Raw genomic sequence first — 20629 nt, 5'->3', positions numbered from 1 at the left:
TGTGTGTGTGTGTGTGTGTGTGAGAGAGAGAGAGAGAGAGAGAGAATATGAGAATGTAGTTTTCCCTGTAGGTCCCCTTCTCCCAATCCTCCCGAACAGTGGAATTTGCAGATAGGGAAGGGAGAGAAGGAACACTTCAAGATCTAAACCAGTGATAGGCAACATGGTTCCCTTCAGATGTTGTTGAACTATAGTTTCTACCAACCCCACCCAACGTAGCTAATGGTCAGGGAAGATGGGAGTTGTAGCCTAGCAGCACCAGAAAGCTAAAAATGAGGTAGGGCCATAGCTCAGTCGGTAGTGTTTAGGATGCAGAAAGTCTCACGTTCAGTTCCTGGCATCCTCAGGTGCGGCTGGGAATGTCTGCTGCCTGAAACCCAAAAAAGCAACTGCCAGCTTTCAGTGTTCCTAATGAGGCACCTGAGTTTTAAAGAAGAAAAGCATACCCATAAAATTGTATTTAATTGTGTGACTTGATTTCATAAGCAACTGCATTTGCCACGTTCATTATTCAAGCTACTGTATGGTCATTAACAGGGGCTAACAGGCTTGAATGAAATTGCCTTATGGGATGGCGAATTCTTTGCTTAGCTGAAGACTACAGAGTGCTAAAATGGCATTATTGCCAGCCTCTTTCCAACAGACGTATGTGGATGGCTGACCTAGATATTTCTCTCTTCCTTCTCCCCCTCCCCACATACTCTGAATATGACAAAAAGGATTTGGCATCTTTTCTAGGGAAGCAACCACTGTTAAGTGCTCTGTGCAATCACATTTTAATCTCAAAATGCCACAAAATGGCCCAGATCAATGCAAGCTTCTTTCATGCTGGAGGGTAAACAACATTCTGATGGACTTGATTCATGCTCTTCCCCTTTTGCCTTTAGGTTAGTATTGCTCTGTTCAAACTCACAACATTTATGTCTCTTTCTGGATGACCTCTGTACTTAGTTTGTAATAACAAAAGTGTGAGGATATAAGGTTGCATGGAAATAATTTATCCTGGCATGCATATTACCGTATTTTTCGCTCTATAAGACACACTTTTTCCCCTGCAAAAATTAAGGGGAAATGTGTGTGCATCTTATGGAGCGAATGCAGGCTCCATGGCTTCGTGTTGCTTTCACTGAAGCCTGGAGAGCGAGAGGGGTCAGTGCGCAGAGAGGGAGAGCTGCGCAGTGCCCCTTCAGCGAAGCGGGAGGAGAAAAGGAGCCCCTTCCGTTTCTCCTCCCGCTTTGCTTGTTCTCCTCCTCTAAAACTAGGTGCGTCTTATGGTTGGGTGCGTCTTATACAGTGAAAAATACGGAAATTGGGAGTGCTGTGGACTGAACCTGGGACCTTCTGCATTCAAAGCGTATACACTGCTGTTGTGTTATGGTCCCTCCCTAGAGGGATAAGCGTTGTGTTAGTTCAAGAACAAAATGGCAGAATTTGGAAGATCTACACAGATGGAACACAACTTCTGGAAATAAGAAATTTGAGCTTTCCCAGGGGCAACACTGGGGCTTTGGAAAAATGTAATGAAAGAGTGCACTTCAGAAAATGAATGGTTGTTGCCTAGAGACAATGGTTCTTGGCAATGGTTCTTTCCAGTGCCTTTTGGGTCAACACAGCAGTGGTTGGTGAGCACATACTGTGGTTGCTAGGCACTCACAAAACACCCCCAAAACCATCAGAATAGGTGTTTAGGAGTTGCTCAGGGCTGCTCACTCACCACCCTCTTAGAAGTGTCTGTGTGCCTGAGCACCATAGCATGAAAGCCAATTCTTGCTCCTTGTTTCCTTCAAGCATACTCATTCTTAAATTGGCTTAACTTTGATTCAGGGTTTAGTTGCCAGTTCATAGGAACATAGGAAGCTGCCTTAGACCACACCAGACCATCACCCAGGGTTGTCCACACTTGGTCAGCTTTGACTCTCTAGGGCTTCAGAGCAGGGTCTCTTCCAATCAATACTTCCAGTGTAGGCAGCAAGAATGAATCTGTGTTTTCTCTGTATTCTGGGTATTTTTATCATTTCTGGGCATTTGGACAGATTAACTAATGGTTTCATTTTGGATGTACACTCTCCTATTGTTTAATGCTTTTGGATCCAGATCTTTTTATTCATTTTTTTATTTTGGAATTGATGTGGCAAGTGAAATGTCAGTGGCTCTGTGCACAGCAGTTGTTTATATCCCTAGTGATCACCATTCTTAGACTAGCTTGCATCATCTGGCTCCCCGCTCACTTTTCTTTAAGCTCATCCATTTCGTTTTGGAAAGAGAGACTTATTCATTGGATCTAGCAGACAGAAAACAACATATAACATCATTTGTCTCCTTGGATTCATTTAGAATCAAGAAGTAAACAAGACATTGTTGCATTTGCAATTGGTTTAGCAGTTGTCTCCGAGTGGAATATCGCTCTTTTCCTAATCTGCATCTATTCCAAGTCAGTTACTTAAATATTTGATTTGCAAAGGATTTGTGAAACAGAAGGGAAGCTTTTGTTTTATTCTTAGCTTGGAAAGGAATTTTAGTTGCAAATGATTCCCAGGCTATGCACACACTTCCTTTTTTCTCTTCTTTTTTGTGGGTCAGTGGCGACAGAACGTTGGAGATCTTTTAACCATAGAAGAGGTGCTGTATCCATAGAAGTCATGCCTCTTACTGCTCCAAGCCTCCCCATCACATATTTCCCTTTGCAAACCTTCATCACAGTAAAGCATTACGTTGATTACCATCAAGGGAAGATTCCCAGCTGGGTATAATTGCTGTTTACAACTCAGCAATTCTGGCATCGTCGATCTCATTTCCTTCCTTTCCTCTTTCCCTCCATACTTCTTCCCTTGTGTGTTGTGTCACCGAAGCTAGCCATGGTTAACGCTAATTGGACTGTTTTAAAGCAGGTCTTGAGGCTGGTTAGCAAACCCTGGTTAAGAGGGAAGCTGGTTAGTAGGAACCACAGCAACTTATGATTGTGCTTTCTTCTGTTAGCCTGATTAAGCTAAGTGGCCTGGTTAACACATCAGTGGTAAGCCATGGTTTATGTAGCTTAAATGATTGGTTTGTATAGCCAACTAATTATGGTTTGCTTATGGTCTATGAACCAGAAGATGAAAACATTGTTTTAATTGTTTTAATTTGGCAAATGATTCTTTGCTTAAGTAAACAATGGTTTCTTGTTACCTATGACACCATTATCCATTATATATATTTATTTTTTTATTTTGACTATGGCAGACCAACATGGCTACCTATCTGTAACTGGAACCATTATCCTCATTTGTTTTGGTGCCGCATCCCCACATGCTTACCAGGCTACAGAGAAGAGAGGCAAGAAGAGTTAGAAAATGAAACCAACACTGAGCAAATAAATAAATAAATAGTGCTGTGGCTACTCATCTGTGAGACTGATTTCTGGCGTATTATTGTTTGTGAATTCAGCCACCATGCGTGCTCCATTTCTCAGCCTGGCCTTGATAGCCATTGTTAAGAGAATTCCAATGTTATATCTGTATTGTCACTATGAAACTGAGAAGAGGTTTCCCAGGACTTGGGCAATACTTTGCCTTCCAGTATTTGCCAGGTGCAAATAAAGTGTTCGTTCTATTTCATGAAAAGCAGCAGTGTATTTTAATAAAACAGTTAAACAAGCCACAGTAAGGAACCCATTGGGTGGGATGTCTCACTAAAGGACTCCTCGCCTCTTGAAAAATGCATGACTTTGCTTTATTATTATTATAATTTATATACTGCCCTTCATCTGAATATCCTAGGGCGGTGTACAACATTAAAAACATAATTTACATAACATAATAAAAAAGCAATAAAACAATCTCAGAAAATACTAATAGTAATAATACAATCCTCCATATTTAAAGGGCATTGATTGTTTAATGGCCAAAGGCCTGGGGGAAGAGGAATGTGTTCCCTTAGTGCCTAAAGACATGTAATGATGTCACCAGGTGAGCCTCTCTGGAGAGACTATTCCACAGACGGGGAGCCACTACAGAAAAGGCCTGTTCTCATGTTGTCACCCTCTGGACCTCTCATTGGGGAGGCACATGAAGAGGGGCCTCAGATGACAAGCGCAGGGTTTGGGTCAGTCCGTATGGGGAGAGGCTGTCCTTAAGGTATTGAGGTCCTGAGCCATGTAGGGTATAGCAGATCCCACTGCTAACCCCAAAATGTTGCAGATCCCCCTGCTCCGGTTGCAAAATGCGGCAGAGCCCACCTATGTCTACATTATATAACCACCCTGGGTTATCTTTGGGTTTTTATGTGGAGGTAAACTTTTTCAATTGATATTTTATTGAAAAAAATTAAATTATAAAGCAATAAAGTGATACAAAAAGATTTTTAAAAACTGTGTAAAGAAAACAAAACTGTGTCAGGGGAAAAAACATATGAATATGAACAAAAATACCCTAACCCATACATTCTTTTATAAATTTGATATTATTATACTAATACTAATGTAAATATTAATGGCCTACTACATTTTGTATAAATTCATTCCAAAATTGTCATATTTATCCAAGCAGTTGCAAGTGTTATCATATTATCAATCCACTGATTAAAGGAGATAATGTCTTTATTCTTCCAGTTCATCAGTATCGTTCTCTTGGCTACCATTAGAGTGCATAAAATCCATTTTTGTTGTCCTGTTGTTAACTTCCATATAGTAGAAGAAGCAGCTTATACTCTTCTCTTGTCCCTCACTGGAAACTTCCTAAATCAGTGGTGTCAAGTGTGAGATGTGGTTTTAATAAAAGTCCCATCCCACAAAGTTTGCTGAGCACTGAGTAGGCATATTCTGCAACAGCAACTCCAAATTCATGTGTAGGGAGGAAGCTGGCCAGCTCCCACTGCTAACTCGTAATTACATTCTTAAATGAAATGGCTTGCAAGAGGAAATTCACTTTGGTAGAGTTCCCACAATTTCATCACATGCAGGCAGACCTAATGCTGTTGAGGTTAAGTCACCCTACTCAGATGTATTAGAACATACAAATGTTATTTAATATTTCACTTGGGAGGCAAAGATGTCCACTAAGAGTTTTTTGTGTATCCTTTTTTTTAAGGATTTCTGTGTTATAAATGACTTTTGACTTATGATCAGCTCTTGCTAATTTGATTTTGTGTGCATAAAACAGTAAGCGTTTTTATAGTGTGCGGAAAGTTTGATGCAACCTTAAAGCAAAGTTTCTAATTAAAACTAACACCCGTTAACATGAAACAGTTTTCCTGCTGTTGTTCCCTAACTCAAATAATGAAGGAAATTTCCTATATGCTTTTAATGATTAGCCAGACCTTTGTGTGTGAGAGCATAAAGTTTAGGGGAGCAGGGAAGAGAGAGCGTTCCCTATGTGCAGATAATTGTTATAGTGTCTATTAATAGTTATGCCAGGAAAAAGTGGCCGAATAAAGCACGCACTGTTCATTTGCACAGCCAGGATGTTTTGTACACACACATGTGCACAAAGATGGCAGTTCAGTATAATAGCAGGAAATGATAAAATGCTTCTTCCTTGCCTATTCCCTGCTCCCCAACTGTCCACAATTGATTTCACTTTTTTATGCATGCAGAGCTTTTACTATCAAAGGGGAGGTTTTTGCTGCATAGGATGTTCTCATACTCTTTATTTATTTACTTCATATAATTTATACACTGCTTGATTGTAAAAACAAACCTCAAAGCAGCGTGCAAGAGGAATAAAAAATGAAATTGTCAGTTAAAACAGTTCAAAACAATTATTCTTTTTAAAAAAAGTTAAAATGGGTGATACACTTGAAAAAAGATTAACATACCGGTCAACATTCTGCATGTCTGTGTAGGCTTGTCTAGCAAAAAATGTTTTTAACAGGGTCCGAAAAGAGTACAACGAAGGTGTTTGCCTGATGTCAGCAGGCAGCAAGTTCAAAAGTATAGGTGCTGCCACACTAAAAAGATCAGTTTCTTACGAATGCAGAATGGGCGTTATATGGCATTTGTAACAGTGCCAGTTGTGCAGATCAAAGCGGTCAAGTGGGCATATGTTACCTGAGGCAATATCTCAGGTACACCCCCAGACTATAGATAGTAGTAATTATCCATCCATCTATCTATCTATGGATGACTTTGCTGTTACACAATCCTGATGGAGCCCCATTCAAATAAAATAACTCCAATAGAGTGTCATTGTCCTGGGACCCACCAGGTGACTAAGCTTGGCTTCATCCAGGGCAGCTTGATTCCCTCTGTGCCAGGAGCAGATTGAGCCAATTCTAGCCAGTTGGTGTGGCAAATACACTAGAGTTGTTTGTCTTGATTGAGGGACTGCTAAACATTTTCTTTCAATGAGTGGCTTGATACTGGGGCACCCTTCACTTTTGATTGGCTCCTGCAGAACACGGTCCATCAGTAGAGTTGTCTGTCAGAGTAGTCACTATTTTGCACCTCAGAAATACCAGTGGCTATAACCCTGATTTTGGTGGAAAACATGCGTGATGCAGGAGATCTGTATGTTCTCCTTGTGTGCCCTGTGCCCTAAGAGACATCTTCTTCTTTTGCTCTGTAAGGCCCTACGTGCACTACACATTTATAGCTGTATCATACTGCTTTAAACAGCCACAACTTCCTGCAAAAAGAGTCCTGGGAACTCTAGTTAGTTAACGGTGCTGAGAGTTGTTAAAACATCCCCTTTTCTGCTCAGAGAGCTACAATTCCCAGAGTGTCCTGCCTCACAGGGAATTCTGGGATTTTTAGCTGGCAACGGCTGTAACTTTCAGAGGGCAAGAGCTGTTTGACGGTGGAAGGTGCCATTGGAGGTTGGCTGGCTAGCAGAGATCTGTATTGCAGGGGCTTGGACTAGATGACCATGGGGAGCCTTCCAACTCTACAATTCTGTGATTGTAGATAGGTGCTGTATAAATGGTTAAAATCAGAGGTTTTCAACCTTTTTGAATTCCACAGCTCCCTTAACCAACTACATTCTTTCTGTGGCACCCCTGTGTGGCTCAGGAGCCCAGTTATATCACCTCTTGCCTGCAGAGCTGGCAGCCTCTCACCCTTTTTCGAACACCCTCCATTGTGGAGTGTTCCCTCAGCCTCCTCTCCTCTCCCCTCACCTTAGGAGTCCTATAAGCTGCCCCCCCCCGCCTCAAAGAGAGATGCCTCCTCACACTGTCCCACAGGGGCCTAGGAAGCATCAATTGGCCAGCTCCAGAGGTACCAGGGTTGCTGCAACAGAGAGGCAGAGACGCAATGGGGCATCCAAGGAGGGGGGAAGGAAAGAGGGACAGAGGCTAGTGTTTTCTGCAGCATCCCAGGGTACCATGGCACACTGGTTGAAAACCACTGGTTTAAATAAAAAAAAAATAGAAGAACATAAATGTTTTGAGGAAAAGTTGGTCTTTCCTTTCAAATGTACCCATGTTTACCAATGTGGTGAACTTCCCATTATTTTCTGAACATTCTTGGTAGAATCATATTCTTGGCTTTTGACACTGTAAATTGTAATGCCCTGTGGACTGTCCCTCTGAAAACTGGCTGCCCAGATAAATTTGTGAACATCCTTCAGCTCCTCCATGATAATATGACAGCAACAATCACAGGTAACAATGGCCCTCAAAGTGAACCATTCACAGTGGGATCTGGTATCAAACAGGTTTGTGTTATTGCCCCAACTCTATTCATTATTTTCATTGCCATGATCCTACACTTTGTTGAAGGGAAACTCCCCACCGGAGTAGAAATAATATATCAAACAGATGGAAAGCTCTTCAGTCTGAGCAGGCTGAAAGCAAAGAGTAAGGATTCTGTAACTTTCACCATAGAGCTTCAGTATCCTGATGACAATGTAGTGTGCGCACACTCAGAAGATGACCTCCAAGCCATTCTTTGCAGAAGCTTACAAGAAGCTTGGCCTATCACTCAACATCCAGAAAACCAAAGTGCTACACCAACAAGTACAAAATAGCCCCTCTGCAGCACCACAAATCCAATTCAGTGGTGTAACGTTGGAAAATGTTGATCACTTCTCCTACCTAGGCAGTTATCTTTCCACAAGGGCCAACTTTGATGCCAAAATCCAGCATCGCCTGAGCTCTGCAAGTGCGACTTTCTCCCGAATGAAGTGCAGAGTGTTTGAGGACCGGGACATTCGCAGGGAAACCAAATTCTTGTTTACAAAGCTATTGTACTACCAACCTTACTATATGCTTGAGAAACATGGACCACTTATAAACGCCATCTCCAACTCCTTGAAAGATTCCATCAACGGTGTCTCTGAAAATTTTTACACATCACTTGGGAAGACAGGCGAACTGGAAGAAGCAAAGATCACCAGTGTTGAAGAATGATTCTTCAACATCAACATCAACTTTGTTGGACTGGTCATGTTGTGTGGATGCCTGATGATCGTCTTCCAAAGCAACTACTCTATTCTGAACTTAAAAGTGGAAAGCGTAATGCTGGTGGTTAACAAAAGAGGTTTAAAGACTGTCACAAGGCAAATCTAAAAAAATATAGTATAAACACTGACAACTGGGAAACACTGGCCTGCAAGCGCTCCAGTGGGAGAACAGCCTTTACCAAAGGCGTCATGGGCTTTAAAGACACTCAAACTCAGGACGCAAGGGAGAAATGTGCTAAGAGGAAGGCACGCTTGGCAAATCCACACCGTGATCAACTGCCACCCGGAAACCAATGTCCCCTCTGTGGAAGGACGTGTGGGTCCAGAATTGGCCTCCACGGTCACTTGCGGATTCATTGTTAAAACCGTGTTTATGGAAGACAATCTTTCTCGGCTATGAGTGATCGCCAAAGAAGAAGAAGAAGCAGCCTTATGAAATATTTCTTTCAACTCTGCTATTTATTTTATAATGTACCCTGTCGGATACATTAATGGTGCTTATCTCCCCCTACCAGTTTATTTTTTAAAAAAAAGAAGAAGGCACATAATGTTTTCAGTGTGGCTTGGTGCATAAAACCTCACTGATAAGCAAACAGTGGTTAGCCTTGTTGTCTAGCTTTGGCTTATTGTCTGTTTGTTTTTATTTTGAGCTGATTAATTTGCTCGGGGGAGAAGGAGGGCGGTGGGAAAGGGGAACAGTAGAGACAAAGGCAGCAATCAAGAAACAAGCCAGGGTTGGGAGGAAGAATGCGGGAGATTGTAATTGGAGGTTTGCTTTGGGAATTGGGGTCGAAAGTTACATGTGTCTGTGTGTGGGGGAGGAATGAAAATGGTTAAGGGAATCCACATTCTGCTGTGAGATGGCCAGAAGTCATTGGACGCATTCGTGTCTGGAGCTGACCATACATGAATGGAATAACACCTTGGATAGTCATGTATATCCAGTAAACTGCTCTGAGATCTGCAAGTATAGGGCAGTATACAATTTTAATAAATAATAAATAATTTAATAAATGTATTGAATTAATAATTCAACAACAACAACAACAAGCTGCTTTATACATGGGCTCAATACAGTCCACACTGGCTGGTATCAGTTCTCTAGCCATCCCAACTTGGGAGATGCTGAGGATCTTTTCCTTGTGAAGCATCTATAGTATGCCTCCACTGTGTGAAGTCTTAAAGTAACTCAAGATTGTGTTCTGAAGTGACATGGGCGTGGGCCGGACTCAGTGGAGACTCAGTTGTCTCCTGAGTAGGACTGGATGATAACTGGTTTTTGGCATTGTGATGTATCACCAGCCAAATATCACAATACTATACTGAGATATCACAATGTCTGAAATAAGGATGGAGCTATGTAGAGGCATTGGCTGGCTTCATGGTTTTCCCCACATTGTGATTTTTGCATAGCACATGCACACACACATCATGATTTGCAATACAGTGGTACCTCAGGTTAAGTACTTAATTCGTTCCAGAGGTCCGTACTTAACCTGAAACTGTTCTTAACCTGAAGCACCACTTTAGCTAATGGGGCCTCCTGCTGCCGCCGCACTGCTGGAGCACAATTTCTGTTCTCATCCTGAAGCAAAGTTCTTAATCTGAAGCACTCTGGGTTAGCAGAGTCTGTAACCTGAAGTGTATGTAACCTTAGGTACCACTGTATATTGTCAGGTCAAAAGTTATGAAACCGATATCACAATATGGATTTCAAACCATTTTGGACGATATATTGATATATTGCCCAGCCCTATTCCTGATTTCAGGATACAAGGTAGGAGAAGAGTGGGGCCTGCAAAGAGCAGAGGCATGACCACCATGGATCAGGGCCATCCACAACAGTTGGTTCTGGGACCTACTGACAATATTTGCTGGATCCATTTAGACAGGGGTTTTTTTCAGCTGGAACTCGCAGAAACTCACCTCTCAGGTGGGTGCCATTGCCATTCTGAGAGAATGAGTGAGGCATTCATAGTGAGATCTGGCACCTCTTTTTCTCTTTTTATAGAAAAATAGCACTGCATTTAGAGGTTCTGAATGCCATTTTGCTATAATTTGGCTGCTTTTGTACATGTGAAATACTTGGTGGGCCTTGGTGGCTGCTGTTTCCAGTACTGTAGTGTTTGATTTGCATAATACCCTGAGCTGTTTTGCAAATAGTGTATTATTTATCACGAGCAGCTGTCAGATTACAGATGAGAATTAATAAGTGGTGCCAGTCTTGGCTTAGTGCAGCCTTGAACTGTCAGAGTGCTGAAAGGGAATTGCAGAAAATGGGGTGACAGTGTTGCTTTCATGTGCCATGTTCCTAATCCTGAAGCAGACTTCCTTTTCCATTTGTACCACAACCACTTCTGCTTTCTTAAGCCTGCTGTGACGCATTGGTGGGCATTTGGAGCAGCGAGTGAACCCTAGCTGCTTTCACCAGTGATTGCGGAGAACGTGTCTTTTGTTTTTGCTTTTAGTTTTGGACTTGAAATTTGGGAAGGAACCATTTTGATTGCAATGAGTTTCCAGGAACGTGATCCTTGCAATTTGGCCCAATTCATTTCAAGTTTTGTGGCTATCTTCGGGGGGTAACTCTTTTAATTTATTCAAAGCAGAACTGAGGAATCCTTTGGCGTTCCAAAAGTTGTTGGACTACAATTCCCATCATCCCTCAGCATTGGCTTTGCTGACTGGTCCAGATGCGAGCTGAAGTCCAATAACACCTGGAGGGTCCCACTTCTGATTCAAAGTATGTCTGGAGCCCCTTTAAGAACCTTCTCCAAACAGTGTGGTGGTGGGAGCGGGACTGCGCCTACTACTTGTCAAATGGTCACAAACACTGTCTGCTCCACTGACCCTGTTCTCAACTTTTGCATGTCAAACCAGATGTCTGAAAAGCAGCTCCTTATTTCTGATCTGTGGCACTGTACACAGAGAGTGGCAATATTACGTTCAAGGCAGTGTTTTATGCATTGCATGTGGTGAAGGTCTGGAAGGCACTTAAAGCAGCCTCCTATACTTTCTCAAAGTAATGTTGCTGCAAGCCTTGAAATGTGTTGGAGAGGTCAGCAAATTAATTTGCAGCGCACCTTTTGGGGTTTCTTCTCGCTCACCACCCCAACAGCATGCCAAATATAACAGAAAAATAGATTTAAAACACTTTATAGTGATGAGACTCCAGACACAAATGACAATATATTTTTCAAGATTTTGGTTATATCACAGAAGGATTTTCAAACCTACAGGTGTGAAGGGGATTTTCCTGTACTGCCCGCATCTCTCCCATCTCTGCACACATTGCAGTGTGCAGGGCAAGGTCTGGTTCCGGTTCATTTCTAAGGCAATTCATAAGCAAGGGTTCACAAATGCCCTTTCCAGCTTGCCACTGGCGAGTGAATCTTTTGCTGCTAAGCATTTGTTTCTAGATTGTTGTTGTTGATAAACTTATAAAATGTTTTAAACTGCTTTGAGCATTAGTGATGAAAGAATTAAAAAACACACCCATGAGCATGCATTCGTTTTTGCCAATGTTTGTATTTTTTATTTTATTTCTTCAGTTGATCACGTTGTTCCTGAGCCAGGCACCAGTTTGCTCTCTGCATTTGACCAGTGGCGAGAGTGGGCAGACAGCAAGTCCTGCTGCGATTACTCTTTGCATGTGGACATCACGGAGTGGCATAAAGGAGTTCAGGAGGAGATGGAAGCCTTGGTTAAGGATCATGGTAAGCCTGAGGAGTCTTTATTTAGTGCTTGCTCAGTTCTTTAGTGTAATGATATAGGGGTTGCTCGTGCATAAGTTGCCGCCACTCCTGGCTATGTTGCCTTGTTAAACCTTTTCTGTCTGGACAGCCTTTCACTTCGTGGCTGCCTCAGTCGCTAGCAGAATCTGTCAGTGGGCGTTTCTTAAACCTTTTCCAGCATAAAAGCTGTTTGACGCCAAGTCTCCTCCTACTCTACCTGCGCGGAAGTCTTCTGCGCAGGGAGGGTGTGGGTAGCGGAGGACCCGTGCTCTCTCCGCTGGTGTCCAGCGAAGAGTCCTGGAGCCCTCTCGCCGATTCCCCCATCTGCCCCCCTTTATCCCTGGTGTTGTGCTGATTTCCTTCCCCCGCTGAGCTACTTCTCTCCCTGCTGGGTCCCTCTCCAGCATCACTTGAGAGCCTTCCCTCCGCCTCTGGCTCCGATGTCAGTTCCCTGACATTTAGTTTCTGAGGCAAACACAAAGGCACAAAAACATCTGCCTCCTAGCTTCAACTTTGACTTCTGCTTTCCACTCAGAAGTCATACCCGGTCTTGCTGAACAGGGCATAGAGAGGATTTATTTAAATAATGTATCTGTCATTTCCCCATGCTCAGTGTGGCTTATGTAAATATCCCAAGCATAAGGCGCACCAATGAGAGCAATAGCAACAGCCTTCCAACATACTACACAATTAATTTTGAAAAAACTCCAATTGAGTCAGCAGCCAAATGTCATCCAGAATGAATCAGGAAGCTGATTTACGACAGGGCAGATCTGTGGCACACCTAGCTCAGTATGGTCAACAGTGACTGGCAGTGGCTCTCCAGGGTGGAAGGCAGGAGCTTTTCCCAGCCTTGACCCTTGGTGCTTGTACATGCAGAGCATGTGCTCTAACACTGCTGTGGCCCTTCCATTTTGAATGGGCTTTCCATTCTGTCCAGAGAGGGACTAGCAGCTCCTGGCCTCGCCACAAAGTCACCATTCTCATACTCTATGTTATAACTGCTCTCGTGGTGCGCGTGGGATCGTGTTCCTGCAATCATAAGTAATGAGAACGTGCAAATAGGCAAATCTGATCTGCATTTGTTTGTTTGTTTAAAAACTTTCCCTGTGGCTCTTTAAGCAATAGGGTTTCAGATAATAGGGTTACAGATAAATTAAAAAGGAAAAGGAAAAGGAAAGACAGCCCCTCCAAATGGATTTTCCATCTAAAAACACAACAAAGAAAAAAGGAAGGAGGGAGGAGCAAAAAAAGCCAACTTTTAGCACCAGGTCTTAAAGCCAGAGGTACATAACTGGCTTGTCATGTGGTGTTTGGGTTTGAGAAGTTTTTGCCCTTTCTCTATTGGACTGTCTGGTACATTGGGGCTTCACACAGGTATGACCCAGGGTGGTTGTCCATATGTTTACAACTAAATGGAATTCTGATGGATTTTAAATTTCCTTCCCTCTCTTGCTTCTGATAGGAGTGAATTCTTTCTTGGTGTATATGGCTTTCAAGGATCACTTCCAACTCACAGATTCTCAGGTATGGTACCTTCTTGGTTTGCATTATAGCTGAACCAAAATATTTGGCCCAGATTTTTTGGACATTCCTTGGGTGCAGGGCAAAAATACCCTTTACAGTTTTTCAAGGAAATACGGATTTGAGGCAGGGTGGGGGCTAAGACCTTTTGGTGCCCCCCCCTTTTCAAAAACCAGGAGTGGGGAGCTTGTGACCCTCCAGATGTTGGGAATGCCAACTCCCATTGGGCCAGCTAGCATGCCAGTGGATGACAGGGACTATGGGAGATGTAAACTGGAAACATACATACATTTAAATCTCTTCTAGATTTTCAAACTCTGTACACCAGCAGGGGGTGGGCTCTTGGCTTCAGGCCCTGCCTATAGGTTTCCCAGAGGCATATTATTTGGTCACTATGTGAAGCTCATTATGCTCTTAGTTTACTTTGTGGAGAGCAGCTGGCCCAGCCCAGCTAGTATGGTTGGAGGCCAAGGTTCAAATCCTTGCTCTTTCTGGGCAGCCTTGGGGTAGCTTAACCCACCCTGAAGTGTTGTCAGATGAGGATAACACACTGAGAGCCAGTGTGGTGTAGTGGTTAAGAGTCACGTAATCTGGGTAACCGGGTTCGCGTCTCCGCTCCTCCACCTGCATCTGCTGGGTGACCTTGGGCCAGTCACACTTCTGTGAAGTCTCTCAGCCCCACTCACCTCACAGAGTGTTTGTTGTGGGGGAGGAAGGGAAAGGAGATTGTTAGCCGCTTTGAGACTCCTGAAGGGGAGTGAAAGGCGGGATATCAAATCCAAACTCTTCTTCTTCTTCTGACATAATCCTCATTATGCTGGAGGGAGATGTAGAAACGAGATAGATAGCTGCTCAGTTGTTATGGCTGTACGGAATCTTTGTGTTAACTTCTCAGAATTTCATGGATGGATTGAGATAGCTGGAAAACTCATTCCCTGAGTCCTGGAATGGGAGGGTGAGTTTTAGAGATGTTATAAACGTAATTTAGGAAAGCCAGCACCCTTTCTTTCTTGTCTGCCTAGATATACGAGGTCCTGAGTGTGATCCGTGACATTGGGGCCATAGCCCAAGTTCATGCTGAAAATGGAGACATCATTGCTGAGGTAAGCAGAGTTTCCCGATCACGAGAAGTAATGAACTCTCTTCAGGCGTTCTGAAAGGGAGTTTGCTCAGCAATAGTGCTGGCTTTTCCCCATTGGGACTGGGGCCAGAGCCGACAACGAGTGGAGCCAACTTAATTCTAGTTTTGTCCCCATCCTCCTACTCTCTGAATTCTACAAGGGCAAGACTAAGACTAAGGAGGAGGAAGATGGCAGAGACTGGTACCCCCTAGACTGGTTGTTAGTAAGATGGGGATGGGGCTGTATCCCATTTTCTCAAATGGACCAGGTTCCACTGTCAATGGGCAAGATGGCAGGTCGGGGGAGAGACCATGGAGACAAGCAGATTAGCTTCAGCACTTTGGAAGAAGTCCTTGACACATGCTAGTAAAAGACATTTAATCTTTTCTCCTTTCCATTTTGCTTTAGGAACAGCAGAGGATCCTGGAACTGGGCATCACCGGCCCCGAGGGGCATGTTTTGAGCAGGCCTGAAGAGGTGATGGATAGTTTTGGCTTACTCCTTTGCCTTGATTGCCTTTCATGACGCCAGTAGCAATAACACAGAATACTGCATCCCACATTGAGGAATTTGCATTCTACACATGGTAGCCACATGTACGGCAGAGGTGGTCAGATGGCACAGAGGCCCCAGTGGGGTAGGGGTTAGTTCACAGAACCATAGAGTTGGAAGGGACCCTGAGGATCATCTAGTCCAACCCCCACAATACAGGAATATGCAGTTGTCCCTTACGGGGATTGAACCTGCAACCTTGGTGTTATCAGTACCACTCTCTAACCAATTGAGCTATCCATCTCTTCAACTGAAAGGCAGTTGTAGACCTTGTTAGCCTGGATGAAGGGACAGAGACAGGTGTGTGTGTGTGTGTGTGTGTGTGTGTTTTTAGAAACTAGTCCTCTGTACAGAGGAAACATATTATGTTTGTAGCTCCGCCTGCTTTTGCCTGTGGCCCTGCCCACTCCTGGCACGTGGCACCCAGAAGGGAATGCCGCCTTCAGGCAAAACACGGTTCCCCAAGCCTGTTGTAGGAGGTGGTTAGCTAGGCATCTGGGTTAGCGAGCCTGCCAAAAGGTATATTGGTGTCACAAAAGCAAGTTGCTGGCGAAGGAAAACCAAGCATCAAGATCTCGTCAGGAAATGGAGGATCTGAAGTGAGGGGGGGAGTGCGGAGGGGCACCAGGCAGAATTTTGGCTCAGATTTCCAGTCTGTGCTACTTGGACCCATTGTGAGTGGGGGAGGTGAAGAAACCTCTAAAGGAGAAGGCAGCAACAATGGCAGGGATGGGAAGAAGGGAAGCCACGTTTCTGCAAGGGTAGGGAGCTGAAAGCTGCAGGAGCATTGCTGATTTCTTCCGAGGAGCAGAGGAACACGAGATGGGAAGGTTGGGGAGGCAGCATGCAGTGGTGAGGTAAGGGAAGATCAGGTCCACTCCCCCCCCCCCCCGAATGATTGCAGGATTCCCCTTACTTTCCTACATGCTTTCCAAATCCGCTTCATGGGACAGATGGAGTTTTATATCAGCATCACAGGAACTTGGACTGTGCTGAACAGAATGGTCCAGGCACAGGGAATGTTCTTCAGCTTAAAAGCCACATTCCTATCTGGGCAATCTTCTTTTTGGGGGTAGGGGTGGGGAGGGGGACACATGCTAGTACTGGGTGGGACCAGGGATCAAAATGTGTGGAAATTGAAAGCAAATTTTACCTTTGTACAGTAGGCTAGTTTCTACTCACCCCCTCTCACCCCCCTGCCATCCTCCATCCAGGCAAGCAGGAGGCGTGATCAAGGCTCATGGACCCATTCCATGCAGGTGAAAAGCATCCAAGGCGAGGATATGAAGTAGGACTGTTGAGGGGTGTTTCCTGGGGACAGGCCTGGAGGCTCCTGGGGTTCTTCACCCCTGGTAAAATGCTCAATGCATTTGCAAAGCTTTGTCCACATCAGATGCTATCTGTCTGTCTACCTATCTAATTTCTAAACTGCACTTTCATATAAAATATCTTAGAGCAGTATACAACTTGAAAAACACAGTCAAAACAATAATAATTGGCATACGCCGGTCTTGAGGGACGATGGAGTGCGCCTCTGGGAATGAAGTCAAACCACTGGAGAATCACTGTGGCTGCAGAGACTGGCAACTTGTATTGCTGCCTGAAGTGGTCTCTCTGGGATGCAAGCCTGGGCAGAGTTAGAACTTCTCCCTGCAAGCAAGCAAACAAACAAACAAACAAACAAATATGCATACATGCACGCAGGCATATGGACATATGGGTAAAAGCTGGTTGGCAAAAGAACTCAGGTTTGAAATTCCCCTCTGAATGAAACAGTTTTTAGAAGAAGTCTGAAAACGAGCAAGGCTGAATTCTGCCAAACCTCTGCTGGCAAAGAGGTCCACACCAAAGGCTCAGCATCTGGTAAAAAGCCCATCCAAACTTCAGGGGCACGGGGGACCACTGAAAGTGCCCCATCAGAAGACTTCACTGGTTAGGTGGAGCATATGGAATTGGACAGTCCTAAAGGTACTTTGGGCCCATGGCCAGTGGTCAGGGTTGCTGGGAGTTGTCGTTTAGCAACCACCTGTGGACTGCAGTTTCCCCATTCCGGCTTCCTAGCTTTGCTTGGAAAGAGAGGGAGGAAAAAGACAGCAGAATAGTCAGCAAGGAACACAGAAGTGCAAAGTGGGTTAAGATGTTTGGCAGTGATCCGTGTGACTATATTCATCCAGGCAGAAAGCACAACTTGCATTGCCCAGGGATTTGAAAGGTGACATTTTGCAGTCGTGGCCTCCCCACCCACATGGAAAAGGCCACAGTGAGGTTTTCATGTGGCTTTTAGTAATAGTTTGTTTGCCTCCAGCAGTGAGTCAGAAATACTTGCAGCTGCCTGAGAGGCTTTCTAAAATTTTGGAGGGGCGGAGGTAAAGGCAAACGAGGGGGGGGGGCTTTGTAAAATTATGCTTGGTTAGGAGAAAGTGGATAGAGCACAGCCCCCCCCCCCCCGGCTGCATAATATTGGACCGAGATCATCCGGCAAAGCTGAATAGTGGGAGATTTGGACAAGCAGAAGGAAGTCATTCACAGCACATCATTAAACTATGGAATTTGCTTCTAGACGAAGTGGCAATAGCCATCGACCAGAGGCGTAGCGTGGGGGGGGGGCGCGCGCAGGAAGAACCTGGGAGACTCCCAACTCTCATCAGCCACAACCAGCCTGGATTATGGGAGTTGTAGACCAACATGCATTGAGACAACAGTCATAACAACTACAATTCCCAGGGTTCTTTGGAAACACCACAACATTTAATCCAATTTGTTTGTAGTCTCCATATGCCACTTGTTTTGTGTCATTAATTTCTTCTTTTTAAGGTTTCATTTTCCAAAGGGAAATAATAATGGAATCCTTGGCTGGGGGTGCAGTGGCAGGGGGTGGCTTATTACTAAGAAAGATCTGTGTGTCTCCCCCTCCCCTCCATAGGTGGAGGCTGAAGCTGTCAACCGGGCTATAACCATTGCTAACCAAACCAACTGCCCCTTATATGTTAGCAAGGTGATGAGCAAAAGTGCAGCTGAAGTTATTGCCCAGGCCAGGAAAAAGGGTAAGTGCTGGATGGAAAATTCCTGTTGATGCTTCCACTCTTTTGTTTTCCTGGCAGTGCTGTATGGATACATTTGCATTCTCTGTCCGATCTGGATTTTAACTTCCCGAGCATTTAGTTTTTTTCTGATGAGCTTGTCCTACAGGCCAAATAGCTTGTTCGGGACTGGGGCTTTCTAATCCAACTTTCCTCCTTTTGTTTTGTTCCACCACTTGCACAGTTGCCTTGGTAACGCTAGTTTTGCAAGTATGAAAAGCATGATCTCTTTAACCATGTCCTAGACCTTTGACCACCAGCTCTTTTGACGACAAGAGCCAGTGTGGATTAGTGGTTCGAGTGTTGGAGTAGGACCTGGGAGACCAGGGTTCAAAACCCCACACAACCATGAAGCTCTCTGTTTGGCTTAGAGCAATTCACTCTCTCTCAGCCTACAGACTCCGCTGACCCAGAAATAATACCTCGGGTTAAGAACTTTCCTTCAGGATGAGAACAGAAATCGTGCTCCGGCGGCAGCAGGAGGCCCCATTAGCTAAAGTGGTGCTTCAGGTTAAGAACAGTTTCAGGTTAAGAATGGACCTCCAGAACGAATTAAGTACTTAACCCAAGGCACCACTGTAATTGCCTGATGTTTTTAGGCATACACTTTAAACAAGCGCAATGTGCAAAGCAGCCTTAAGGCTGGCCTTGGCTTCTGCTAGTGTCCCGTTCATTGGGACTGTGTGGGCCAACGGAGGCATCTTGTTAGACAGCAACAGAGCATTCTTTTTACTTCAAGTTCTTTCTCTGCATTCTAGCCTTGAGGGAATTGCTGTTCAAATGGCGTCAATAGCTCCCATTTCCCCTCTCGCCCCTCTCTCTTATTGCTAAAGCCTTATTAGGTTCTATTTAAAACATCTGAGATGTGGGTTGTTTTTTTAAAGATACCCGCCTTTCTTTGTAAGCCTGAGAATGTTTATTCACATCTCAGCAGAGCTCGAGCTCAAATGTAAGTCACGTTACACTGCCAGAAGGACACCCCCTTACACCCCCACAGACAACAGCTTCCTTCAAAAACCAGTTGCATGGCGCTTGCACTCTGTGCATGCTTAAATGCATTCTTTTGTTACTCCAAATGCTCCCAATTCTAAGCTGAATTCCACTATAAACAGGTTGGAAGACTAATCTCTGTTGCTGTGAGTTTTGTTTTTATTTTTTTTAAAAAAATGGGTGGGGGAGAGGGAAATGCCTGTTCCCTTTCGAAAGACCTGCTTTCATGCGGACTAGAAACCTGGGCAAACCTTCCTGAGTGTGAGGTACTAGCCCATCTCAATCCCTGCCTGGATATTCCTGCACTTGCAAGTTCTATTTCAAGCAGCGGCGCTCGTGTTTACTCGACTCCAGATCGAGCGAGGATCCTGTTTTGCCCACCAGATTCCGATTCAGAGTTGTCCTCCTCGTCGTCACCCATCCCTGGCTGCCAAGCCTTGCCAAAGGCTGCGGGGATTTTGTGCTCCCCACCCGCCTGCACCCCCCCGGGGGGGCGCCTTCCTCACCACCCCCTAGTTACGGCCCTGACCGAAAGAAGAAACAAATGCCTTTACTAGCCAGTGGGAAATGGTTAGAAAGGGATGCCCAGATGAATAACTAAAATAACTAAGACAGAAGACAGAAGTGCCTGGCGTGCTCTGGTCCATGGGGTCACGAAGAGTCGGACACGACTAAACGACTAAACAACAACAACAATATCTTGCCTTTTGCACCCACGGAGCTCAAATCAGCATGCATCATGTCCTCCCCGTTCCCTGGTTTTTCCTCACAAGAAGCCTGTGGAGTTGGTCCGGCTGTGAGATTGTATGCGACAGACCCATGGTAACCCAGCGGAGCGTCTGGCTGTGTCGTGGGTCCCATGGCTGTGTGGTGATTTGCGCCTGGCTCCCCTGTTGTATTTCAACACACTTAACTGCTACACCAGGCTGGCTCTCCCAGCAAGGATGTTCAGTCAGTAGGCAGATAGATATGAGAGGACGAGGCCTTTTAGGTATATTTAGAAACAGATTATTTTCAAACCACGTTAAACAGTGTTAACAAGAGCCGTGGCCTGTACAAAGGAAGGCAATGAAGAGAAGCAGAGAGAGGGAGAATGAAATCTGTGAGGGAGATCAGAGCTGGGGGGACCTCAACTTTGACCTCCAGGTGTCAAAAGGTACAGCTGTTGCTTTGAAGCAAGGAGCTTTTCGGTAGCTTAGATTCCCTGGGGTTACAGTTCTTGAAACACAGGAGAGTTGTTCGCAGAGTGTTTT

The 20629-nt window shown here is 44.6% G+C and overlaps 1 protein-coding gene across 4 annotated transcripts in view; it reads left to right on the top strand.

Moving 5' to 3' along the window:
- Positions 1–20629, top strand: part of DPYSL2 (dihydropyrimidinase like 2) — an 87298-nt gene that overhangs the window by 50197 nt on the left and 16472 nt on the right. For all 4 annotated transcript variants that reach the window (XM_082200420.1, XM_082200421.1, XM_082200422.1 and 1 more), the window contains exons 4-8: positions 11927–12091; positions 13575–13636; positions 14656–14736; positions 15163–15231; positions 18230–18350. In XM_082200420.1, coding sequence (XP_082056546.1) covers positions 11927–12091; positions 13575–13636; positions 14656–14736; positions 15163–15231; positions 18230–18350 — 498 coding nt within the window. The remainder of the gene's footprint in view (positions 1–11926; positions 12092–13574; positions 13637–14655; positions 14737–15162; positions 15232–18229; positions 18351–20629) is intronic.

This window comes from Podarcis vaucheri, assembly GCF_965113315.1.
Source record: "Podarcis vaucheri genome assembly, chromosome: 15".
NCBI classification, from domain to species: Eukaryota; Metazoa; Chordata; class Lepidosauria; order Squamata; family Lacertidae; genus Podarcis; species Podarcis vaucheri.
The sequence above is the reverse complement of the archived record's forward strand: the minus strand, read 5'-3'. Positions and strand labels throughout refer to the sequence as shown.